The 26717-nt window shown below is 44.1% G+C and overlaps 1 protein-coding gene across 1 annotated transcript in view; it reads right to left on the bottom strand.

Moving 5' to 3' along the window:
- Positions 1-26717, bottom strand: part of MUC2 (mucin 2, oligomeric mucus/gel-forming) — a 133547-nt gene that overhangs the window by 13544 nt on the left and 93286 nt on the right. The window contains exons 36-47 of the mRNA XM_075326946.1: positions 23879-24040; positions 22302-22367; positions 15253-19350; positions 12536-12927; positions 10999-11173; positions 10666-10913; positions 10168-10351; positions 8756-8960; positions 8462-8637; positions 8299-8368; positions 6400-6512; positions 5960-5991 (exon numbers count right to left, since the gene is read on the bottom strand). Coding sequence (XP_075183061.1) covers positions 5960-5991; positions 6400-6512; positions 8299-8368; positions 8462-8637; positions 8756-8960; positions 10168-10351; positions 10666-10913; positions 10999-11173; positions 12536-12927; positions 15253-19350; positions 22302-22367; positions 23879-24040 — 5921 coding nt within the window. The remainder of the gene's footprint in view (positions 1-5959; positions 5992-6399; positions 6513-8298; positions 8369-8461; positions 8638-8755; positions 8961-10167; positions 10352-10665; positions 10914-10998; positions 11174-12535; positions 12928-15252; positions 19351-22301; positions 22368-23878; positions 24041-26717) is intronic.

Here is a 26717-nt window from a genome sequence, read left to right as displayed (position 1 = left end):
AATCTCAGACTGACAAGCTGAGATAGCTTGGAGTGCCCATACGGCTGCAAATGCCGGAGCAAAGGACGCGCCGATAGCGTCATAGATGGATTTCATCAGGAGCTCTATCTGCCTGTCAGTGGCATCCTTGAGTGATGCACCATCTGCCACTGCAACTATGGATCTGGCCGCCAGTCTAGAGACTGGAGGATCCACTTTGGGACACTGAGCCCAACCCTTGACTACGTCAGGGGGGAAGGGATAATGTGTGTCATGAAGGCGCTTAGTAAAGCGCTTATCCGGAAAAGCTCGGTGTTTCTGGACTGCATCTTTGAAGTCGGAGTGATCAAGAATCGCACTCCGTGTACGTTTGGGAAACCTAAAATGAAATTTCTCCTGCTGAGTAGCTGACTCCTCAATCGGAAGGGCTGGAGGAGAAAGATCTAACACCTGATTGATGGACGCTATAAGGTCGTTTACTATGGCGTCCCCTTCAGGCGTATCAAGGTTGAGCGCGGCGTCAGGATCAGAGCCCTGATCTGCCACATCCGCTTCATCTTCCAGAGAGTCCTCATGCTGAGACCCTGAACAGTGAGATGAAGTCGAGGGAATCTCCCAGCGAGCCCGCTTAGTCAGTCTGGGACTGCGGTCCGTGTCGGAGTCCTCCCCGTGGGACCTATGAGTCGACCCAGGAGCACTTTGCTGCTCCGACCGAGGGGGGCATGGGGGCAATGAATCAACAGTGCCCGGGGCCTGTGTTACAGGTCTGGACTGCAAAGCTTCTAGAATCTTAGCAGACCATCTATCCATAGACTCAGAAAGTTTGTCAGCAAATACTGCAAACTCTGTCCCTGTCACCTGGACAGTGGGGGCCGGAGGTTCCACCTGGGCCGGGGGTCCCACCAGTGGCTGAGACTCCGGCTGAGTGAGTGTCACAGGGGCCGAGCATTGCACACAATGAGGGTAGGTGGAACCTGCAGGAAGCATTGCCGCACATGAGGTACAGGTTGCAAAGTAAGCCTGTGCTTTGGTACCCTTGCTTTTTGCGGACGACATGCTGTTTCTCCTCTTAGAGTAATCAGGGAGGGTATATAGCCAAACGCTAGTAGTGCGGCCGTACAGTAAATGTATACAATATAAGAATATAAATATACACTTCAGCACCCAGGGGGACCAGCACCTATAACAGGTGCGGCTTACCGACCGCTCTCAGCGGTTGTGTGACCACCAGATTCCCTGCCTGGGCCTCCCAGAGCTGTGGAGCTCGGAGTTGTCTCCCCTCTGAAGTTCTCCAGCGTCTGAAGTGCTTGTAGCAATGGCTGCCGGCGTTCAGAGAGGAGGAGGGAGCCGTGGGCGTGCCTGTAAAAGTGCGGGAATCTGGTGCCCCACGGTGCTCAGTGAGGGGGGAGGAGGATACAAAGTATGCTGCAGCCCTCAGCGCTGACGTCCAGTGCAGCGTCCCGCCCTTACCCCTGACTGGCAGGCCCGGGGGCGGGAATATGCGGTACTAGGCCGCAAAAGCCGGGGACTAAAGTTATAAGCGCGGCCGGCAAACAAGCGCGGCCAGCGCGGTAGTCCCGGCGCACAAACACACCCAGCAGCTGCTGCAGTGTCCATTACACAGGCGCTCTATGCGCCGTCCCCAAGGGGACACAGAGTACCTCAGAGTAGCAGGGCCTTGTCCCTGATGATACCCGGTCTCCTGTCCAGCAGATTCCCTCAGGGGCTGCGGAGGGAGCACGGTCCCAGTGCCTGGTGACCGGTTAGGATCCCACTTCACCCAGAGCCCCTAAGGGATGGGGAAGGAAAACAGCATGTGGGCTCCAGCCTCTGTACCCGCAATGGGTACCTCAACCTTAACAAACACCGCCGACCAGAGTGGGGTGAGAAGGGAGCATGCTGGGGGCCCTGTATGGGCCCACTTTTCTTCCATCCGATATAGTCAGCAGCTGCTGCTGACTAAAATGTGGAGCTTGCGTGGATGTGTGCCTCCTTCCACAAAGCAATAAAACTGAGGAGCCCGTGATGCACGGGAGGGTGTATAGGCAGAGGGGAGGGGTTTACACTTTTAAGTGTAATGCTTTGTGTGGCCTCCGGAGGCATAAGCTATACACCCCAATTGTCTGGGTCTCCCAATGGAGCGACAAAGAAAAGTCCAATTATATCACAAAAACTTAAGAATTTGAGGAAAAGTCCGTAATGATGCTTCACAAATTATTTATTAAACACTTGAACATGAAAACATAGTCCAGTCCGACGTTTCGACCCTGAAGTGGGTCTTTTTCAAGGACCGAAATGCTAAATGTACTGTCAAGTAATTCGTCTGTTGTATGTGATACGGTGTCTGAACTGCCTATAACGCTTATGGTACTTTTATATTCAAAATGGCAAAATTCCTCCGTGTGTTTAGAGGCAACTTCCAGGGAAAAGTGTGTGGATTGTGCCCACGGTGTGCTGGCTGCTAGGATTGCCTGCGTTGGTGGTAAAGTTGGTGACTCAGGTGATTCTGGTGAAATGGCGTCCGCAGCGGACACATGGAGGAATGTTTCCATTTTGAATATAAAGTACCATAAGCGTTATAGGTGGTTCAGACACCGTATCACATACGTGAAGACTTAAGGTCCAGTCACACTAAACAACTTACCAGCGATCCCAACAACGATAGGGATCGCTGGTAAGTAGCTAGGAGGTTGCTGGTGAGATGTCACACTGCGATGCTCCAGCGATCCCACCAGCAACCTGACCTGGCAGGGATCGCTGGAGCGTCGCTACACGAGTTGCTGGTGAGCTCACCAGCAACCAGTGACCAGCCCCCAGCGCCGCGTGGAAGATGCTGCGTTTGGTAACTAAGGTAAATATCGGGTAACCAACCCGATATTTACCTTGGTTACCAGCGCACGCAGCTACACGTGCAGAGAGCTGGGAGCAGTGCACACTGAGCGCTGGCTCCCTGCTCTCCTAGTTACTGCACACATCGGGTTAATTACCCGATGTGTGCTGCAGCTAAATGTGCACAGATGAGAAAATTATACCTCATAACCATTATTTATCACAATATAAGGCACAATTGCCCTCAATGGGGCAAAACATGTGCCTAGCACATACTCCTATACAATGTCAAAAAACAGAAGAGACATGGAGTAATAAATAGTGCAAAAATAATAACAAATTTTATTCAGTTATATGAAAATGAACAAGACACAAAAAAGGGGGGGAAGCGGTACCCACAGTGGTAATATCTATCCTGCGAAACGTACGTTGGAGGTTATAGGGGGCTTTCTTTTCATGGGGGGTCTCCCTACCTGGGGATCTTGGCTTCTTGTTTGCAACCAGCATTTTGCAAGCAGCCTTCTGTACATTGTTATACATTGCACTATGTTGATGGCAGGTGATATAGTGGATTCCACACATGTATTGTGTTTATAGCAGCTTTACTATTTCATGTTTGCACTTGGCACTTTATAATCTTTGTATGCTGCTATCTTTTGCACTGAATCCACTTATGCACTTAGCACTTTATGACTATTCATTTATTACATGCTGTCATGTTGGTGTTTTGTTTGTAATAACTGCCAGCCAGGTTAATAAACTAACATCTTGTGATTGTTTCTATATATGCTGCTGCCTCTTCCCCTGGGGTCACCATCTACTCCCACCCCCCATTCTATGTATTTTATTGTGTTTACATGGCCATTCCCTTCCCCCCCTTTTTTGTGTCTTGTTCATTTTCATATAACTGAATAAAATTTGTTATTATTTTTGCACTATTTATTACTCCATGTTTCTTCTGTTAAATGTGCACAGAGCAGGGAGCAGCGCACAATGCTTAGCGCTGGCTCCCTGCTCTCCTAGCTACAGCACACATCGGGTTAATTAACCCGATGTGTCCTGCAGCTACATGTGCACAGAGCAGGAGCCGGCACTGACAGTGAGAGCGGCGGAGGCTGGTAACAAAGGTAAATATCGGGTAACCAAGGACAGGGCTTCTTGGTTACCCAATGTTTACTGTGGTTACCAGCCTCCGCAGAAGCCGGCTCCTGCTGCCTGCACATTCAGTTGTTGCTCTGTCGCTGTCACACACAGCGATCTGTGCTTCACAGCGGGACAGCAACAACTAAAGAATGGCCCAGGATATTCAGCAACAACCAACGACCTCACAGCAGGGGCCAGGTTGTTGCTGGATGTCACACACAGCGACATCACTAGCAACATCGCTGCTACGTCACAAAAGTTGTTCGTTAGCAGCGATGTTGCTAGCGATGTTGCTTAGTGTGACGGGGCCTTTAAGGGGGCTTTACACGCTACGATATCGTTAATGTTTTATCGTCGGGGTCACGTTGTTAGTGACGCATATCCGGCGTCATTAACGATATCGCAGCGTGTGACACTTACCAGCGACCTTAAGCGACCTCAAAAATGGTGAAAATCGTTCACCATGGAGAGGTCGTCCCAAAAAAAAAATCGGTAATGGTTGATTATCGATGTTGTTCGTCGCTCCTGCGGCAGCACACATCGCTATGTGTGACACCGCAGGAGCGAGGAACGTCTCACGAGGAACGGCTGCAATGTGGAAGGAAGGAGGTGGGCGGGATGTTACGTCACGCTAATCTCCACCCCTCCGCTTTGATTGGCTGGCCGCTTGGTGACGTCGCTGTGATACCGAACGTCCCTCCCCCTTGAGGGAGAGATTGTTCTGCAGTCACAGCGACGCCGCCAACCAGGTAAGTGCGTGTGACGCTGCCGTAGCGATAATGTTCGCTACTGCAGCGAACACACGATATTGCACACACGACGGGAGCGGGTGCTTACACGCTCGATATGATATCGTAGCGTGTAAAGCCCCCTTTACCCTTTGACAGCCTAGAAGGCATTCGTTAGCACGTCTTGTGTATGAAGATAATTCATTTGAAAGTTTATATAGATTCTCAGATCTTTTTGGTATATTGTATATGAACAAAGGTATATTGAAGTCCTCGCAATACCTTGTGGTCGCTAAGACTTGTTGGTAGGTATTCCAAAAATAAATCTATTAATATTTTGGGTGCTGACAGACTAATTACTTGACAGTACATTTAGCCTTTCGGTTCTTGAAAAAGACCCACTTCAGGGTCGAAACGTCGGACTGGGCTATGTTTTCATGTTCAAGTGGTGAATAAATAATATGGTAATGTATTATGTCTGCCTGCTCTGTAGGACATTCAGCTCTGTCTAACAGCCGTCTCACAAACTCTGCTGCTCCACAATGACATGCAGCTGCTCTACAAGGCAGCAATGGTTTAGAACTTCACTGCATAATTGTACAAGGGCAGCCCGGAAGCTTAAAGTCTATCGGAATTTCTGAAGTAGTTAAAAAGGATATTTCACTAGATTCCTCTAATTGCCACTGTATCGCTGATTCAGGAACAGTTTTCCTTTTTCTTCTGTGCACCTCCATTCCAAAGTTATGGCCCTCAATAATAAAGAAGTACATTTTCCCTTTAATTGGGTGTATATCACAGACCTCTCTGTGGTGGGCGTCGCAATGTTTTGATTGGCTGATGCCAGAGGATAAAAGGCACATGCCCACAGAGAAGTTCTGTGTAATACACCCCATTAGTTGAAGGAAAAATGTACTTTTTTATCTCCGAGGGGCATAACTTTGGAACAGAGGCGCACAGAAAATAAAGAAAAACTGTTACAGAAACAGAGGAGCCGCAGCAATTGGTGGAGGTACTCAGTTTAACATAAAGAATTCAGTGAAATTTCCCCTTTAAACTAATTTAATTGGTATTAAATACTTTTTTTCATTACTTTGGATGCAGAAAACAAATAGATTTCTAGTTATCTCAGACAACAATGCAAATTTACGATTTGCAGTATTTTTAAGGATTTTTTTAAGCAACAAATTTGGCCAGACACCAGTGAATTCTGCTCCAGCAGCTATTGGTGGAGTATAAACATTCCTTAAATGGTTAATAAGGCCACCATTAGAATGACTTACTTGTCGTGGTATGTTGTCAGGTCCGACACATCCTGAAAGAAAAGAACATTATGAGTATGATGTCAGAGTTTATGTATTTAATGCATTAACATATTACTTTTAGTCTATTATAGCGACTCTATCATTGTCAACTGAAGAATTGTGAACCCAACATTTCTTGCGGCATCACTTATTCCGAGACATGAGATTTGGAGTTTTTAAAAAAATGTGATTTTGAGAAACTCTTTTGGGATATATTTATGCTATATGTGTCTATACTATATGTCACCTCCCAGTCGTTGTGATGTGACTTGTAGCCTGTTGGGTTTTCCTGACATGTTATTTGAATTGTATAGTGAGAAATTAGTGTCCTAAAAAAAATAATGGAAGAGTAGTGATGGACACATCTGTATGTTTGGATCTTCCAATTTGAAATCAAATAATATACTACTTATTCTTACCACAATTGTGCACACAGACGTCCACGGCTTCGCTGAAGGGCATTGTACCCGTTGGACAGAAGCATCCTTCAACCAAGCGGTTATTATTTTTGATCAAATTCTCTTCCTCTGGACTAAAAGAGAACAGTCAGTGTTGAGGTATCTGCACAGATATGTGATGTTTACCACACTTGCTGAAGTGAGTGTCAACCTTACACCACAATATTTTTAGAATCACTATTGTCTGCTGAAAGGTTTTTTTAATGAATTGTATGAAGTACAGTAAGTGTGTAAAGCTAAAATTTTGAAGTTCTTTATAAATAAATAAAGAAAGAAATAAAGAAATAAGATTTTTTTGCCCCATTGAAGGGGTTTTCCACTTTTAGAAAAGTTGACCCCAATTGGTTCCTGCCATGTGAAATAACTTTTAGAAAAGTGGACCCCAAGTGGTCGCTGCCATGTAAGACAACAAAATCAGCTATTACTCACCCTCTCTGACTCCGATTCTCTGCTGCTGCTCCGGTCTCATATTATAATGACAGTTGCAGACAATCACAGTGGCTCATGCCGATGTAGATAGCTTATAGCGGTTCTCCACTAGTAGTAGGATAACCCATTCTGATTTCACATTTCCCCCAGGTAAAGTAATAAAGCCTACACTCACCTCCGTGTCGCCACTATTCCAGCGGTGTCCAGGATTGCGGTGCCAAGGCTCACGTGGGGTTGTGACTTCACATGAGCTCCGCATCCAACCAGTGCCAGCTTTCTTCTCTCCACCTTTGGACCAAATGAGCAATCAACAGGAAGTGAGTGCCGCTACAGTGTCACTTCCTACTCATTAACTTGTTTGGTCCAAAGACGGGGAGAAGGAAGCTGCCGCTGATTGGACACAAGGCTCTCGTGACATCACAACCCCACGTGAGCCTGAACCTGTGAGCACAGACACAGCTGGAAGGGCACCAGTATGGGAGGTGAGTATAGGCTTTATTATTTTACCTGGGGGAAGAAGTGGAATCAGAAGGGGTTATCCTAGTAGTGGACAACCCCTTTAAGATAGTGACGTCAATGATTAGCTGTAGCGGACATGTGTGCTGTCTATGTGACATTCACCAATAAACTGAGACCAGAGCAGCAGACTCCAGACTCCGGACGGTGAGTACTAGCCGAGTTTGTTTTTTTACTCAATAGCAAGTGTTTGCTAAAAGGGTAAAACACCTTTTAAGATGGGTAACAAGCATGAATGGTGTGCATAGATGGACATTTACTTACATGGTGATTTTGTTCCTAACTATTATTTAGCATAATTTCTCCTTTTATAATTGTTTTTGGAGATTCTTACAACTTCAAGAGAACCGGTCAGCAGGTTTTTGCTATGTAATCTGAAGACACCATGCTGTAAGAGCTAACACAGGGATTTCATCCATGCATCTCTTACTACACTGTGATGTTTGCATGCTATGTTTGTTTTAGCTTCAGTAGCTTATAATTGCTCAGAGTGTGAGCCCATGTCGGCATGCCCCCCTCTGTGATTAGCAGCTCATTGTCTATAGATATTGTACATAGAGAGCCGTGTGGGTGGAGGCAGCTTTTTCAGCTCTTCTGCATTGCTAATATTAAAAACTTTTATTGTGTTAGAACCATAGCACCCAATAATCTAAGTGATATATCGTCGGATTCAGGATCTCTTTGCTACATCATGCTGCTCTCAGATGAGGAAGCAAAAACCTGCTGACAGATTCCTTTAATGTTCACATATTTAGAAGGAGTAGAGTTTATTGTATTTAGTGATACCAGGCATATGTTTTGCTGCTGTATGTTGTATATACACAAATAGTGAATATCTCACATACAGTATATACCCATATAGTGACTGGAAATTAATTTAAAAGCACAATATAAAGGTATATTTTTTACACTTACGTGGTTGCACATGTTTTAGGTATAGCTTGGCCACAGGCATTGTAAACTTGGTGTGAGGGGCATGAAATAGCTGGAACAAACAAAAAACATCCATAAATTTTAGTATGTCATTTATTATCTGCTTAACTCTTTCTGAAAGCCATCTCGGCAAAGATAAACTTACTGCATTCTGAAGCTCGAGATCTCCAGTCAACGCAAATGCCTTGGTCCCCACAGAGAAGAGCGTATTGCTGCAAGCTGGTGCACTCAATGTTGGAGTTTGGAACGTGGCAACTATCATAATTACAGGACTTGTAATAGTTGTCTGGTGACAGAGACTTGTGGCATGCCTTAAAGGGTCTTTTTTGGGGAAATACAAAAAAAAATGTTATTTAGAACCAGTTACATAATAAGTAATACATATTAAAAGTTGGTCCGAATGATATCATGTGCGAAAAAAATCTCAGAAATGTCTTACTCTTGCAAAAGAAGTTCACATAAAGGTGATGGTTTGCATTGTGTTGAAGGCACTGTGACTTTAGGGGCAATAGTTGGCCTTAAGTGACCGCATTCAGGTTTCCTTGGATCTGACACCACCCAGGAATCAGCCATGATTTCACAGTTTGAGATAACGGTCCCGTCAGGCAGCCGGCAGTCATCATTTCTGTTGTTGGTGCAAGTACCTGCAGAGGATGGATTTCTGTGAATACAATTTATGCTATAACTGTAATAAGAAACTCATTTACAAACGTCACTATAAAACAGAATAATGAAGACACATAGTTACTGTACATAATGGCCTCCTGGAGATCTGGGATCAGGAGGTCTCAGCTTTTAATCAATCGCTAGCATTCTGTAGAGCTCCTTTAAATGTTGTCTTGCATCTCTACAATTCCTTCAATGCTGAAGGGGTTAAGGACCCTTTCCCTGCGGGCTGAGAATTCTCTTTCCCTTCCTTTCAGAATCAGCTTATTATCTCTCCCTTCCTCCACATCTACCCACCCCTGGCTTCACTTCATGCTGGAAATCTAATCTGTCTATTCTGACCTGGTAACGTCTAAATCCCAGTGGCCAGGGGAACCTCTGCTGACATCATGCCCATGTGACAAGAAGAGGAGGGAGCTCTGCCAATATAGCTGATGTCAGGAAGATACATTATTCATTTAAGTCCACGTGGGGATGTAGTTGATTATAATAGAAGCAGGGATCTGGGGTAAGCCCCACCTTGCATGAGTATAGCAGATGGGTGGAAACTACCACATCCACCAACCAAGCCGGTAACGCCCACTAACCAAGCCGCAAGCCGGTCATGCACACAGGTCCTTCTACCCACTGAGATTTAGCCAGAACCATTCTGACCTTGGTGGAAGAACTCCTCTCTGTTCAGCAGATGTGTTATTCCTTTAGTGGCAGTGCAGCTTTCAACTGGAGCAGATCCTGTCATACCAGTTGCTTTGCCTGAATTGCCTGTGTGTTTCCTTGCTCTACTTCCCCTTTACTCCTTCAGGGGGTCATTTAGGTGAGTCATCTCCAGGAGCATGGCAAGGCACGAGACTCAGGCATCTCCACCTTCACGGGTAATCTTGAAGACAGGGATTAGCCTAGGGACCCCTAGCTTGAGGGAAATTTAGGTGCACACTGTCCCTGCTTCCTATCACTGGCATGACAATAAACTGGTGCACTACAAGTTACGAAAATTAACAGATCATGCACTAGGTTAACAACAATTTTTGTATAACTACTGTAGATTGGAACTAGAGGTAAACTGTGATACTATGTACAATGAATTCTTCCAATTTACATTAATTCTTTACATTCTAATAATAAAGAAGCCCAATACAATTGATACAATAGTTAAGAACTATAATATATTCATGACCCTAAACGTACCGCACTGTCCTTGTGTGTTTTTTCCAAAAAGTCTGAAGGGAAGTTTTACCGAGAAAGACAAACCATTGTATGTGATGTTAGCCTCCAACTCTGGTATTTCCACAACATAATTGATGCCAGATGTATACACTTTCACCCCATATTTCTTATAGGGCAATCCTACAATTTCATCATTTACAAGAACCTGAAGACAAATTCAAAAAGTTAAAGAGATAAAGTATCAAAGTATTGAGAACAGTGAATTTACTGCAGAAAATCATTCAATATTGGTGTTGGCCTCATCCAGAATATATCTGGATACCCATATGACCATATCCTTGATTCATCCATGTAAGGGGCTATCTATGTATGGCAATGGGGCCATACTAACTGGTAGCAAAGGTATATTTGGACAATTATTAATACACTTTTATGGATGGCTTTTATTTTCTAGTTTATGGAACCATTTTCCAATAGGATGACTGTTTCATAATCTGTCAAATATATAATCTTTCCTACCTGTAAACTGACTGGTGTCAAGCTCTTTGCTTTAATGCGTATCACTTGACTTTCATGGCTGACAATGATGTCACGAGGGCAGGAAACTCGATCTCGTGCTCCACAATAAACATTGTCAATGTATACTCCAAAGTTGTCAACCCGCTTTTCAATTTCCTCCACTAGGGTATAGGTGCAGTTGCCTTGATAACTATAATAGGTGCCATCAAACGTGACATAATGTGGATCTCCCCAGCCATTGCATACACCTACATGGAAAAAGGATAAGTTAGGAAATATATGTATGGATTTTAAAATCCTAGTGAAGTAATGATTCAAAAGAGATACACTCACAATCACATTCCCAGTGCCAGCAGCAGAGGTCTTCATCTGGTACAGCAATTGGTTGAAGTCCATTAGCACATATGGGTTTAGGTGGAGGTTCACACTTGAGTTCAATGATCTCTACTGTGTTGTCTTCAAGACATCTTGCCATGGTGCAGTTACATAAAATCCAGGTTTCATTATGCTGGAAAAATAAAAACACATACATATAGTACAACTGGATGTGAAAGGTATAAATCAAAGTCACCTAGACCTGTAACGATGACGAGCAGACATCCTCCACATCTAGGCAAAAGGAAAATGTCATTATAACAGACAGGATTCTTGAGACTATGAAACTCTCTGCCACACAATGTTGGGATGGTTGATTCATTAAAGAACATTCTTCATGCTTTTCTTGAAAAGTATATTATTACAGGTTATGGGTTCTAGATTTATGCAGAATTAATTTTAATTGATATTTTGGAGTCGGGAAGAAATATCTTTCCTAAACGAGGAGAAAAATTTGCTCTTATTGGATTTTCTGCCTTCCTCTGAGTCAGCATTTTGGGATTATAGGTTGGATACGATGGATAAGTGTCTTTTTTCATCCTTGTCATCTATGAAATTATAAATAAGAGCAAATTTATCTCCCGTATTATAAAAACATATCCAATCACAGACTTCTGACAAATTCTGAGTAGCTCAGAAGAGTAGGTAGTAAGGTTTAGCTCCAAATTGTGGGGGTACCAAAAATTCTTAGATATAGCCAAACGTTGGTGCTTGTAGTTACACAGCTGAACCCAACTCCATATTGGTAAAATGAAGGGGCAGAGGTGCTTGTCGTTACACAGCGGAACCCAACTCCACATTGGTAAAATGAAGGGACAGAGATGCTTGTAGTTACAACCCAGAACCCAATGCCAAATTGGGAAAATAAAGGGGTAAGAGGTGCTTGTAGTCATAAAGCCGAACCCAACTTCACATTGGTAAAATAAAGGGGTAAGAGGTGCTTGTAGTCATAAAGCCGAACCCAACTTCACATTGGTAAAATAAAGGGGTAAGAGGTGCTTGTAGTTACAATGCCAACACAACTCCCCATTGGTAAAATGAAGGGGCCGAGGTGCTTGTAGTTACAAAGCCGAACCCAACTCCCCATTGGTAAAATGAAGGGGCCGAGGTGCTTGAAGTTACAAAGCCGAACCCAACTCCACATTGGTAAAATGAAGGGGTATGAGGTGCTTGTAGTTACTATGTCAACCCAACTCCACTCCGCGACTTTTGCCTTCTTCTTCAAGTGGCCTCTACAGAGAGGCATTCCAATGGTAATTCAATTTGAAGAAATTTACAGTGGATTGAGCCTCATAGATGGGGAATTGTTTATATTTTTTCAAGACATTGTTAATTTATTCTTTGTATATCATGCTGGTATTGTGAAGACTGCTCCAAGTGGATAATTGATGTGCTACTGTAAAAATACTAGAAAAAATGGGACTATAATGGCTCATCAGCTTCACTTACTAAAACCTGATAGGAAACGAACATCTACATAGGAAAATTTACTCACCTCACGATGTGGTTCAAATGGACAACCAGGTTTTTTGCTTGTTGACACAACCGTAGTTGTAGTTGTGGACTCTGTTGTCGTCGTGGTTGTGGTTGGCGTAGTGGTAGTCTCTTTTGGTGGGGTTATGGTAGTTGATGTGCTTACTGGTGTTGTTGTTACCTCTGGTGTGGGTGTACTTTCTGTGGTTGTGGTGGTTGTTGTTGGTGTGCTTCCTGGTGTAGGGATTTCTGAAGTGTGTGTTGTAGGTGGAGTGGTGGATGATTTAGTAGTTGTTGAAATCTGGGTGGTGGATGAGTAGCAATTCCAGTGATTAACATCTATAATGCATTCCATTGTACAAGTGACCTCATAGCACCAAGTCTCATTTGCCACACCAGATGTTATTGTTTCACCTGTAGTAGAAAAATATAACAAGCATATTTATACCAAATAGGTAACTTCTAGATCTTTTACAAGGGAAAACAACGTACATTTTGCAGTTAATTGTAGGTGGGGTTCCCACTTTAGTCCTTTTAGGGCCGTAGGTTTATTTAATTGAAATTTGGGACAGTTTAAAATATGTTCCCAGATATTCAAAGGCTTAAACAACCCCCTTGCCTGTGCTCATTTGGAGTTAATCCAGCGGTATTAGAGGATTGGTTCAAAGATTATATGGAGGTAATGAAAAATGGATCCCAAAAAGTGAGTGTGAGGTAAGTGGGAAAATCTATTCATCGGCAATTGAGATGATAATCACTGAACTGGGATCAATGTTCCCCAACGTTATTTATAAGGTAATAATTGCACTTTCAAGTAACTATTCAGGATAAGCTGTTGTAAGTGTGTACAGTACACAAGACATAACACTATATCTGGCCATTATATGACTTCAATCCTGCTTTTTCATCTGTGTATATCCCTCTATCCCTGATTTGTGATCCACTAGGAGCTAGGGGAGGAGATGAGCTGCGGTGGTTTCCCCCTTACAGAGCACAGGACCGAGAGGGATTCCTCTTCTTTAATCATTTTAAAACACAACAGCAGCATGGAAGATATTATACAGTACAACACTTCCAGATTCTGACTGTGAATCAGCTCTAGTGTTAGATAAAAGAGTTGTTATAAAGAGCTCAATGATTTATTTCTCCTTTCTGCCTGTTTCCTCTCCCTGCTCCTCACACCTTCTCTCCTCTCCTATCTCCATAGAGTATAATAGGTTATATCCCACAACACCTGCAGTCAATCTTGTCTAAACAAGACAGACTTGAATTGTTCTTTTCAGTGTGGTAAATTCAGGAGGTGGGGGGAAGGTAAGAAGTGGCTCATAAGTGGGGAAGGTAGCTGAGCTGATTTCTCTAATAAGATGTATTAAAAGTCATTTTATTTTCCTGTACAATTGATTCATTCAAAGTTTGTTCCAAGTAGGTTCCTTTTACATGACTGTTGACCTCATAATGGAGCTTCTTTTATCTGTTATGTGCTGGTTAATTCCATAATATATGTTTATTGTGGTTGGAGCTCTGTTCCAAAAGAATCTTGTTTCTGTAAGACAACGCCTCCGCTCACACTGCACAAGTGACCACGGCAAAACTGGCAGAGCTGGGCTTCCAGCTGGTTGACCCCCCACTTCATTCACCAGATCTAGCTCCCTCCAACTATCATTTGCTTCCAAACCTGAAGAAACATCTCAAGGGTAACAAATTTCACACCATTTCTGATGCCATGGCTGCTACGGATGCCTTGTTTGAGGTACTCCCGAAATCCTTATTTTTGCTAGGCTTACACAACTTAGACTTCCGATGTAAGAAGTGTGTTGACATCAATGGAGAGTATGTGGACTAAATGTAAAGTTTCCTATCTCATTTCTTTCTGGGTAAAGCCAAAAACTTATCAGCTGCCCCTCGTAGTATAAAAAGCTTTATTGGTATTGGCTTGTCTGATGTATTAAGATATAAAAAATGTTAAAACTGTAGAAATAAAAATAAAAATGGCAGAAAGACCATTTTTTGGTAGCCATATGTTCCTCGGAAAAAGCAATATGAAGAAATATATTTTTTCCAGGATCTGGAGCTTTCTTTCTCCAGTTTTCCAGTTAATTTCATGAAAAGTAAATTGTGTAATTCAAAACTAAAAATAAAATTGAGCCCTAATATGGCTATATCAGTGGAGAAATAAAAATGTATAACTCATGGGAAAAGGGCATGGAAAAATTACAGCAAAAAAAGAAAAGAAATGGAAGAGGATAAAGTGATGATCACTGAATATAGAAAGTTCTAACAAATTTTCACCTACATTGCAGAAGTGATAACTATGAAGGTCTGACTGCTGCCACCTCCCTCCCTCATCGTCAGAATCGAAAGTCACATTCCCAATGCCTGAGTGGAGCGGCTACTGAGTATGTATGAACCACTCCATTCACTGTGGCAAAAGAGACGACATACAAAAAAACCTTCCCTCCGGCTTGTTTTTCTACCATCTCTGGCTCTATGAAGCCAGAGCTGTCAATCAAAGAAGAGGGGAGGGTGGAAACTGAGGGAAAACAAGCAGGTGGGAAGGTGGGTTTAATTCTTTGGCCCCGCTATCATGCACGGAGCGCCTGTGCTTGGTTTGAACAGTCATTCTGTGCTGACAGAGTTTCTTTAGTAATAAGTACATTTTAAATATCAAACTTGTAAACACGGTTATTAGTATTGAATTGTTGTTAAATGAAGACTTTTACAGATCTGGGAGCAACCTACCTGGCGGAAATGGTTTCCCATTGTACAAGCAGACACATACTGTAGAAGACTTGATGGTTGTTTCAGTGGTGGTAGTGATTTCAGGAGTTGTTGTAACAGAGCTAGTAGTTGTAGTACTGGTTTCAGGTGTAAGAGTAGGGGTGGTTGTAGTGGTAGTAGTGCTGGTTTCAGGTGTAGGAGTAGGGCTGGATGTAGTGGTAGTAGTGCTGGTTTCTGGTGTAGGTGTAGGGCTGGATGTAGTGGTAGTAGTGCTGGTTTCTGGTGTAGGGATAGGGGTGGTTGTAGAAGTAGTACTGCTGGTTTCAGGTGTAGGAGTAAGGGTGGTTGTAGAGGTAGTAGTGCTGGTTTCAGGTGTAGGAGTAGGGGTGGTTGTAGTGGTAGTAGTGCTGGTTTCAGGTGTAGGAGTAGGGGTGGTTGTAGAAGTAGTAGTGCTGGTTTCAGGTGTAGGAGTAGGGGTGGTAGTAGTGGTGGTAGTGCTGGTTTCTGGTGTAGGAGTAGGGGTGGTTGTAGAGGTAGTAGTGCTGGTTTCAGGTGTAGGAGTAGGGGTGGTTGTAGAGGTAGTAGTGCTGGTTTCAGGTGTAGGAGTAGGGGTGGTTGTAGACGTAGTAGTGCTGGTTTCAGGTGTAGGAGTAGGGGTGGTTGTAGTGGTAGTAGTGCTGGTTTCAGGTGTAGGAGTAGGGCTGGATGTAGTGGTAGTAGTGCTGGTTTCTGGTGTAGGTGTAGGGCTGGATGTAGTGGTAGTAGTGCTGGTTTCTGGTGTAGGAGTAGGGGTGGTTGTAGAAGTAGTAGTGCTAGTTTCAGGTGTAGGAGTAGGGGTGGTTGTGGAAGTAGTAGTGCTGGTTTCAGGTGTAGGAGTAGGGGTGGTTGTAGTAGTGGTAGTGCTGGTTTCAGGTGTAGGAGTAGGGGTGGTTGTAGAAGTAGTAGTGCTGGTTTCTGGTGTAGGAGTAGGGGTGGTTGTAGAAGTAGTAGTGCTGGTTTCAGGTGTAGGAGTAGGGGTGGTTGTAGTAGTGGTAGTGCTGGTTTCAGGTGTAGGAGTAGGAGTGGTTGTAGAAGTAGTAGTGCTGGTTTCTGGTGTATGAGTAGGGGTGGTTGAAGAAGTAGTAGTGCTAGTTTCAGGTGTAGGAGTAGGGGTGGTTGTGGAAGTAGTAGTGCTGGTTTCAGGTGTAGGAGTAGGGGTGGTTGTAGAAGTAGTAGTGCTGGTTTCAGGTGTAGGAGTAGGGGTGGTTGTAGTGGTGGTAGTGCTGGTTTCAGGAGTAGGAGTTGGGGTGGTTGTGGAAGTAGTAGTGCTGGTTTCAGGTGTAGGAGTAGGGGTGGTTGTAGAAGTAGTAGTGCTGGTTTCAGGTGTAGGAGTAGGGGTGGTTGTAGTGGTGGTAGTGCTGGTTTCAGGAGTAGGAGTAGGGGTTGTTGCAGAGGTAGTAGTGCTGGTTTCAGGTGTAGGAGTAAAGGTGGTTGTAGAGGTAGTAGTGCTGGTTTCAGGTGTAGGAATAGGGGTGGTTGTAGAAGTAGTAGTGCTGGTTTCAGGTGTAGGAGTAGGGGTGGTTGTAGAAGTAGTAGTGCTGGTTTCAGGTGTAGGAGTAGGGGTGGTTGTAGAAGTAGTAGTGCTGGTTTCTGGAGTAGGAGTGGGGGTAGTTGTAGTGGTAGTAGTGCTGGTTTCAGGTGTAGGAGTAGGAGTGGTTGTAGAGGTAGTAGTACTGGTTTCAGGTGTAGGAGTAGGGTTGGTTGTAGAAGTAGTAGTGCTGGTTTCTGGTGTAGGAGTAGGGGTGGTTGTAGAAGTAGTAGTGCTGGTTTCAGGTGTAGGAGTAGGGGTGGTTGTAGTGGTGGTAGTGCTGGTTTCAGGAGTAGGAGTAGGAATAGGGGTGGTTGTGGAAGTAGTAGTGCTGGTTTCAGGTGTAGGAGTAGGGGTGGTTGTAGAAGTAGTAGTGCTGGTTTCAGGTGTAGGAGTAGAGGTGGTTGTAGTTGTAGTAGTGCTAGTTTCAGGTGTAGGAGTAGGGGTGATTGTAGTAGTGCTGGTTTCAGGTGTGGGAGTAGGTGTGGTTGTAGAAGTAGTAGTGCTGGTTTCAGGTGTAGGAGTAGGGCTGGTTGTAGTTGTAGTAGTGCTGGTTTCAGGTGTGGGAGTAGGTGTTGTTGTAGAGGTAGTAGTGCTGGTTTCAGGTGTAGGAGTAGAGCTGGTTGTAGAAGTAGTAGTGCTGGTTTCAGGTGTAGGAGTAGGGGTGGTTGTAGTTGTAGTAGTGCTGGTTTCAGGTGTGGGAGTAGGTGTGGTTGTAGAAGTAGTAGTGCTGGTTTCAGGTGTAGGAGTAGGGGTGGTTGTAGAGGTAGTAGAGCTGGTTTCAGGTGTAGAAGTAGGGGTGGTTGTAGAAGAAGTAGTGCTGGTTTCAGGTGTAGGAGTAGGGCTGGTTGTAGTTGTAGTAGTGCTGGTTTCAGGTGTGGGAGTAGGTGTGGTTGTAGAAGTGGTAGTGCTGGTTTCAGGTGTAGGAGTAGGGGTGGTTGTAGAAGTAGTAGTGCTGGTTTCAGGTGTAGGAGTGGGAGTGGTTGTAGAAGTAGTAGTGCTGGTTTCAGGTGTAGGAGTAGGAGTGGTTGTAGAGGTAGTAGTGCTGGTTTCAGGTGTAGGAGTAGGTGTTGTTGTAGAGGTAGTAGTGCTGGTTTCAGGTGTAGGAGTAGGGCTGGTTGTAGAAGTAGTAGTGCTGGTTTCAGGTGTAGGAGTAGGTGTGGTTGTAGAAGTAGTAGTGCTGATTTCAGGTGTAGGAGTAGGGGTGGTTGTAGAAGTAGTAGTGCTGGTTTCAGGTGTAGGAGTAGGGGTGGTTGTAGAGGTAGTAGTGCTGGTTTCAGGTGTAGGAGTAGGGGTGGTTGTAGAGGTAGTAGTGCTGGTTTCAGGTGTAGGAGTAGGGGTGGTTGTAGAAGTAGTAGTGCTGGTTTCAGGTGTAGGAGTAGGGCTGGTTGTAGTAGTGCTGGTTTCAGGTGTGGGAGTAGCTGTGGTTGTAGAAGTAGTAGTGCTGGTTTCAGGTGTAGGAGTGGGGGTGGTTGTAGAAGTAGTAGTGCTGGTTTCAGGTGTAGGAGTAGGGGTGGTTGTAGAGGTAGTAGTGCTGGTTTCAGGTGTAGGAGTAGGTGTTGTTGTAGAGGTAGTAGTGCTGGTTTCAGGTGTAGGAGTAGGGCTGGTTGTAGAAGTAGTAGTGCTGGTTTCAGGTGTAGGAGTAGGGGTGGTTGTAGAAGTAGTAGTGCTGGTTTCAGGTGTAGGAGTAGGGGTGGTTGTAGTGGTAGTAGTGCTGGTTTCAGGTGTAGGAGTAGGGGTGGTTGTAGAAGTAGTAGTGCTGGTTTCAGGTGTCGGAGTAGGGCTGGTTGTAGAAGTAGTAGTGCTGGTTTCAGGTGTAGGAGTAGGGGTTGTTGTAGAGGTAGTAGTGCTGGTTTCAGGTGTAGGAGTAGGTGTTGTTGTAGAAGTAGTAGTGCTGGTTTCAGGTGTAGTAGTAGGGGTGGTTGTAGTGGTAGTAGTGCTGGTTTCAGGTGTAGGAGTAGGGGTGGTTGTAGTGGTAGTAGTGCTGGTTTCAGGTGTAGGAGTAGGGCTGGTTGTAGAAGTAGTAGTGCTGGTTTCAGGTGTAGGAGTAGGGGTTGTTGTAGAGGTAGTAGTGCTGGTTTCAGGTGTAGGAGTAGGGGTTGTTGTAGAGGTAGTAGTGCTGGTTTCAGGTGTAGGAGTAGGTGTTGTTGTAGAGGTAGTAGTGCTGGTTTCAGGTGTAGGAGTAGGGCTGGTTGTAGAAGTAGTAGTGCTGGTTTCAGGTGTAGCAGTAGGGGTTGTTGTAGAGGTAGTACTGCTGGTTTCAGGTGTAGGAGTAAGGGTGGTTGTAGAGGTAGTAGTGCTGGTTTCAGGTGTAGGAGTAGGGGTGGTTGTAGTGGTAGTAGTGCTGGTTTCAGGTGTAGGAGTAGGGGTGGTTGTAGAAGTAGTAGTGCTGGTTTCAGATGTAGGAGTAGGAGTGGTTGTAGAAGTAGTAGTGCTGGTTTCAGGTGTAGGAGTAGGGCTGGTTGTAGTGGTGCTGGTGGTAGTAGGTGATGTGATCGTGCTCGTTGTAGGAGTTTCAGGGGTTGTCTTTGTTTCAGGAGTTGTATCTTTCACTAGCAAAATAAGATGGGGGAAAATACATTTTTATTAATATATTATAATAAATGATATTAATAATTTGTTCTGTAGCAGCAAACATTTTGCAGCTTTCTTGCTGTAAATTATATTTTTTTAACAATAAAATTTAAGCAGTATATGTGTGAAGTTATCATGTCATATCTGAATATTCTTTATTTTCCCAGAAATAAAAGAAGAAAGAATAAATAATGTAAATCTTTAAAACAAAGAGGTTACATAAATAATGCATTGAGTGCCTGAACTTGACAGATTCCCTTTAAGGTTTGGTTGGCCATACTAAAACTCAGGTCAGTCATGTCCGCTTATTGAGGATATCACTGGCTCTGTGTGGGGCACTATGTGCTTATCCACATAGCAGACAAGTGCTCCCGCTGACTGTTATTGACATGCATTCAACTGCTGCATTTTTTTCATATGGCTCATAGGTCAATTGTTGTGAAAAATCATTTAGAAATGGAACAAAAAAATATTTTGACGTTGGCTATTACAGCCTTTTAAAGAATACAGGACTCTTATATTTAGGAGTCCACTGTTTTTATGAACTAAAAAGTCCTTTCAGGATTTGTCTAGAATTAGAAATAAAGTGTCTGTTTTTTTTCCCTGTACTACCTATCTATGGTCTCTATCTGGTATTTAGGTATTTCAATTGATTCCCAAACTACCTGAACTGTAGTAGCCCATAGACAACCGTTATACCATGTTTTGAGGAAAAAAAAACCTCCTAGACTACACACTAGCAAAATCCTTTTCTGATTCGAGAAAATTGTGCAAAGAGCCTATAACACATAGGAAGTGAAAGTGCACATGAAGTTAAAGTGCACATGAAGTTACAGTATCCAGGAAGTAAAAGTACACAGGAAGTGTAAACACAAAACTAGAGAAAGTTCATGGGAAGTGAAAGCGCACAAGAAGTGAAAATATGCAGGGGGTGAAAGTGGCAAGCAAATTAAAGTGCACAGGAAGTGAAAGCACATGGGAAGTGAAAGTAAATAGGAAGTGAAAGTACACAGGAATTGAAAGAGCTCAGGAAATGAAAGTACATAAGAAGTGAAATCACATAACAAAGTGAAAGCAGCCAGGAAGTGAAAGTACACAGGATGTGAACGTACACAGGAAGTGAAATACACAGAAACTGAAAGTACACAAGAAGTGAAAGACACTCAGGAAGTAAAAGTACACAGGAAATGAAAACACACGGGAAGTGAAAGTGCATAAGAAGGGAAAGCACCCAGGAAGTGCAAGTACACAGGAAGTGTAAGCACCTAGGAAATGCAAGTACACAGGAAGTGAATGCACACAAGAAGTGAAAGTATACAGGAAGCGAAAGCACACAGGAAGTGAAAGTATACAGAAAATGAAAGTATACAGGAAGTGAAAGTGTGGCGCCCTGGACAAGCCAGGACATCACAGGAACTACACCAACACACACCACACCCCGGTCAGGCACACCTAAGTCAAACAAAATCCTTGTTGCCTCCCTCCAGGGGCTGATGTTCACACCAAGGGGTGGGCCAGGTGGTTGGTCCCGCCCACCAAGGAGGGCACAGTTCTGGAGGCGGGAAAAGGAGAGAGTTGAGTTTTAGAGTTTGAAGTGGAAGGAGTGAAGTGGTAGAGGAGCAGACAGAAAGTGGTCCGGGTGTGTGGCCCGAACGGAACAGCAAGGTTGGCAGACGGTGGTGACCGTCTGCAGAAGAGGCCTATTGGAGCTAGCCGTAAGGACCATGGACGGGCGGTGGCCCGGCGGTGCCGGACCGGTACGCAAAGAGAAGCCAGCACCATCCGGCAGGGGCTTACGGACCCCGACAAGGCTAGGAGTCGCCGTGCAATTTGTCAAATCTGTTAGCGAAGGGAACCTCCTGGGTTTCCCAGCAGCCCGACAGAAGGCAACAGTCCAACCTTTAGAGGGAAACACAGTCAACGCCAAGGCTAAAGTTCCCAGGGCCAGAGCCTGCGGGCAAAAGGGGCTCCTCCAGCACATATCAAAGCTGGGGAGCGGGTTACCGGTGGGAACCCATTGGAACCGCACACGCTACACAGGTGCAGGGAAAGGCAGTCACCATCAACCTGCCGGGAGGAGAAACACCGCAGCCGTCTGTGGGTCCCGTCCATCCAGCCGTTTGTTTTACCGGAGACTTTGTATTCATCATTGGCTGAGTGAGTACCACCGTGCTGTGCAGCACAGCGCTGCCCCCACGACCCTGCACCTCGCCAGGCCCCGTAACCCGCCTGCCATCCATTCCTACCCCATCACTGAGCCCCGGGACAACCAACCCCCTACCCACGGAGGGGAGAACCAACATCCAAGCTGCTCCCTGTCATCGCTCCCGGGATCCCCGTCCAGAGCAGCGGTGGTGTCACCAATCTCACCACAACCGTGGGTGGCGTCACGGACAATAAATCCCCAAAACCATTCCCCTTTCACTAACGGGCGAGGAGCGCCGCTCGAGTCCCCGGGATCCGGCCCACCGCTCGAGCCACCACCGAGCAGCAGCAGCAGCCGGACCCGAGCAGTGGGAGAGCGCAGCGTCCCCTCCTCCGCCGCGACAAAAGCACACAGGAAGTGAAAGTATACAGGAAGTGAAAGTATACAGGAAGTGAAAGCACACAGGAAGCATAGAATTAGTGTTACATCATTATGTGATGATGTAACAACATTATATATAATTCCTGGGTGCTTTCACTTACTTCTTGAGAAAGGTTCTGTGTAACGGAATTGTTGCCATACCACATGGGCTAATAAAGTAATTTTTTTTATTTTGCAAATATTGGAGTGCTGCCTGCTTTTGCATTCCTTAGATAGATAGATAGATAGATAGATAGATAGATATTACTTTGTTGCAGTGGTTGTAGAGTAGGATGATGGTACCAGCAATCTCAGATTGTTATGGCAAGCTCGTTCACACTGTTAGTTCATTGTTATAATTACCTATGTGATCTGCAGTTACTGTGGATGAACTTGTAGGTGATGGGGTCTCAGTATGAACAGTTATTGCTACATGAAATTGAAAGAAATAGCATAAGTATTATTACATAAGACCTGTTTTAATATTGCAAAGACAGTATAGCTTACAAAATTATAGTCCAACTTTCAATTATTTTTGCAAATGTTCCAAAAATATTTTCTTTTGTTAGCTGCCAATTTTTCCCACTTATCCTATACATTACCCCTGAGTTCCTATGCATACATAAATATCAGAAGCGTCAGAGTCACAGCTAAGATATAAATATTACAATCTTTGCAAAAGAGAATACATTTACAGTAATATAACTTACTCCTAATTACTTCAACACTTTAAGTATTGCAGTCAAATAGGTCACATCACTGACAGTCATACACAGAAGAGGTGCAAGAACAACATATGGGCCCTTTGTTTATAACTATGCTCCTCTACATTCATGCTTTTCTGACGCCCTGGCAAAACCAGGTAGTCACAAATAGGCCCATACGCAACACCTTCCCTCACCTAGGTAATATACAGCCGACCTGAAACCCTAGTCACCCCCCCTTAGGGCAAGACAGGCACACCAGGGGGCAGGACCAGGCGGTTAGGGAACGCCCACCTAGGGGTCTAGAGAGCCCGGGGCAGGAAAACAGTTGAGTTAAGCTTCAGTGGAGAGGAGTGTGGGCTAGAGCTAGGTGTAGCTCCAGCAGAGGAGAAGTTCAAGTTGAACGGTGCCAGGGTCGGAGCCCTGGTACCTTGGCTAGGTGGCAGATGGTGGTCTCCGTCAGCAGGAGACGGGAAGACGGCTTGGCAGATCCGAGGAGGACCGGAGAAGGGTTAGAGCCCACCGGTACCGACACCGGAGACCCAGATTGGAAACCATGCACAGAGGGGGTACTCTGACCCTGAAGACAGGACCGAAACCAGCAGCCTAGGTAATTAACCGATTGAGGGCAGGATTATAGGTCCCACCCCCTTACTCTGAATCTTGACTAGATTTTTGTCCATCAACTCTGAGACAAAGCTACAGGACAAGGTGTGAGCCTTGGCAAAATCAAACCAAGCAAAAAAAGGTACCACTGAGCCTGTCTGGTGTTTAAGCACTTAATAGCGCCAATATACAACAGGTTCTTATGATCGGTAAAGACTGTCACCTTATGTCTTGCATACTTTTTATGGACCGCCTGTATCACAAATTCCTATAATCCATTTTGTAATGCCAAGTTGTGACTCATAAAGCCAATGGACCTCTTTGGAAAAAGTAATGGTCATAAAATTTTTCAACCTTGGGTTTAATAATTTAGGGGTCTCGGATCTGATAATTTAGAAGGCTCTGAGGTTTCATATTAGGGTTCTAATAATGCAGACGTCTAGGGTTTGAGGGCTAAAAAATCTGTATTAAATGAATGTAGCAAAATTACTTCCTATGTAATAAAATAGTAATAGATTTCTATTTTGTTTCTTAAGCAACAAAGTGTGACACTGACGTAGTAAAATATCACCAATAAAGCTATACATTAAAATCAGAACATAAATATTACTATCCATTGTTTTCTCTTACTTGTTGGCCCAGATGATGTAGTAGTAGTGGGAGTTGTTGTCACTGTAGTACTTGTGACCTTTGAAGTAGTTGTACTTTCAGTTGTTGTGGTCGTCGTTGTGGTTACAGATGTTGTGGTCTCTGTTGTGGAGAGAGGTGGCCCCTCTGGAGTAGGTGTGGACGCTACAGTAGAAAAAAAAAGTGTTTTTATTATGCAAAGGTATTGAAGTACAGATGATATAAATACTGTTTTATCATAAAAGGATTTATACCACATGGTGAACTTCAAAACAATAAAAAAAGATACAAGTGCATCTCAATATATTAGAATATCATCAAAAAGTTAATTTACTGTATTTCAGTAATTCAATACAAAAAGTGAAACGCAAATATTATATAGTGTCATTACACATAGAGTGATCTATTCCTATATATTATATAGAGTCATTGCACACAGAGGGATCTATTCCTATATATTATATAGAGTCATTACACACAGAGTGATCTATTCCTATATATTATACAGAGCCATTGTACACAGAGGGATCTATTCCTATATATTATATAGAGTCATTACACACAGAGGGATCTATTCCTATATGTTATATAGAGTCATTGCACACAGAGGCATCTATTCCTATATATTTTATAGAGTCATTACACACAGAGGGATCTATTCCTATATATTATATAGAGTGATTACACACAGAGTGATCTATTCTTATATATTATATAGAGTGATTACACACAGAGGGATCTATTTCTATATATTACATAGAGTCATTACACACAGAGGGATCTATTCCTATATATTATATAGAGTCATTACACACAGAGGGATCTATTTCTATATATTATATAGAGTCATTACACACAAAGTGATCTATTTCAAGTGTTTATTTCTATTAATGTTGATGATTATGGCTTACAGCCAATGAAAACCCAAAAGTCATTATCTCAGAAAATTAGAATATTATATAAGACCATCTAAAAAAATGATTTTAAACTCAGAAATGTTGGCGCCTACTGAGAAGTCTGTACAGTAAATGCCTCAATACTTGGTCGGGGCTTCTTCTGCATGAATTACTGCATCAATGTGGCGTGGCATGGAGTGATCAGCCTGTGGCATTGCTGAGGTATTATGGAAGCCCAGGTTACTTTGATAGCAGCCTTCAGCTTGTCTGCATTGTTGGGTCTGGTGTCTCTCATCTTCCTCTTGACAATACCTCATAGATTCTCTATGGGGTTTAGGTCAGGCGAGTTGGCTGGCCAATCAAACACAGTGATACTGTGATTATTAAACCAGGTTTTGGTACTTTTGGCAGTGTGGACAGGGGCGAGGTACTACTGGAAAATTAAATTTCCATCTCCATAAAGCTTGTCGGCAGAGGGAAGCATGAATGGCTCTAAAATTTCCTGGTAGACTGTGCTGACTTTGGTATTGATAAAACACTGTGGATCTACACCAGCAGATGACATGGCTCCCCAAACCATCACTGATTGTGGAAACTTCACACTAGACCTCTGAAGCTGGGATTGTGACCTCTCCACTCTTCCTCCAGACTCTGGGACCGCGATTTCCAAATGAAATGTAAAATTTACTTTCATCTGAAAACAACACCTTGGACCACTGAGCAACAGTCCAGTTCTTTTTCTCCTTGGCTCAGGGGAGACGCTTCTGGTGTTATCTATTGGTCACGAGTGGCCTGACACAAGGAATATGACAATGATAACCCATGTCCTGGATACGTCTGTGTGTGGTGGTTCTTGAAGCACTGACTCTAACAGCGTCCACTCCTTGTGAATCTCACCCAAATTTTTGAATGGCCCTTTCTTAACAATCCTATCAAGGCTGCGGTTATCCCAGTTGCTTGTGCATCTTTATAAACCACACATTTTCCTTCCACTCAACTTTCCATTAATATGCTTGGCTATAGCACTCTGTGAACAGCCAGCTTCTTTAGCAATGACCTTTTGTGGCTTACCCTCCTTGTGGATTATATCAATGACTGTCTTCTGAACATCTATCAAGTCAGCAGTCTTCCCCATGATTGTGTAGCCTACTGAACCAGACTATGGGACCATTTTAAATGCTTAGGAAGCCTTTGCAGGTGTTTTGAGGTAATTATAATTTTTTGAGATCATGACTTTTGAGTTTTCATTGTCTCTAAAGGTGGCTTTACACACTGCAACATCTCAAACGACATCGCTGTAACGTCACCGGTTTTGTGACATAATAGCGACCTCCCCAGCGACATTGCAGTGTGTGAAACACATCAGCGACCTGGCCCCTGCTGTGAAGTTGCTGATCGCTACAAATCGTTCAGGACCATTCTTTGGTCCTTTGTTTCCCGCTGTGCAGCAAAGTCTCAGTGTGTAAAGGGGACTTAAAACACTGGAAACAAGTGATGTGTCACAATATCTGTCAATCACTATTCTCTGTCAGTCGGTGTCTCCCTCTCGGTCTCTATTCTCTCTCTGTCGGTCCGTCACTATCTCTGTCCCTCTCTCACAGTCTGTCGGTCATTTTCCCCTCCTCTCTCATACTCACCGTTCCCCCGATCCCCGGCGCGGCGCTGCACGGCATTCACACTGCTGCGGCGGCTTTTACTATTTTGAAAAAGCCGGCCGCTCATTAAACAATTTCGTATTCCCTACTTTCCCCGCCCACATTCGCCTATGATTGGTTGCAGTGAGATACGCCCCTACGCTGAGTGACAGGTGTCTCACTGCACCCAATTACAGCAGCCGGTAGGCGTGTCTATACTGTGCAGTGAAATAAATAATTAAATAATTAAAAAAAACGGCGTGCGGTCCCCCCCAATTTTAATACCAGCCAGATAAAGCCATACGTCTGAAG

This window comes from Anomaloglossus baeobatrachus, chromosome 10, assembly GCF_048569485.1.
Source record: "Anomaloglossus baeobatrachus isolate aAnoBae1 chromosome 10, aAnoBae1.hap1, whole genome shotgun sequence".
Taxonomy (NCBI): Eukaryota; Metazoa; Chordata; class Amphibia; order Anura; family Aromobatidae; genus Anomaloglossus; species Anomaloglossus baeobatrachus.
The sequence above is the reverse complement of the archived record's forward strand: the minus strand, read 5'-3'. Positions and strand labels throughout refer to the sequence as shown.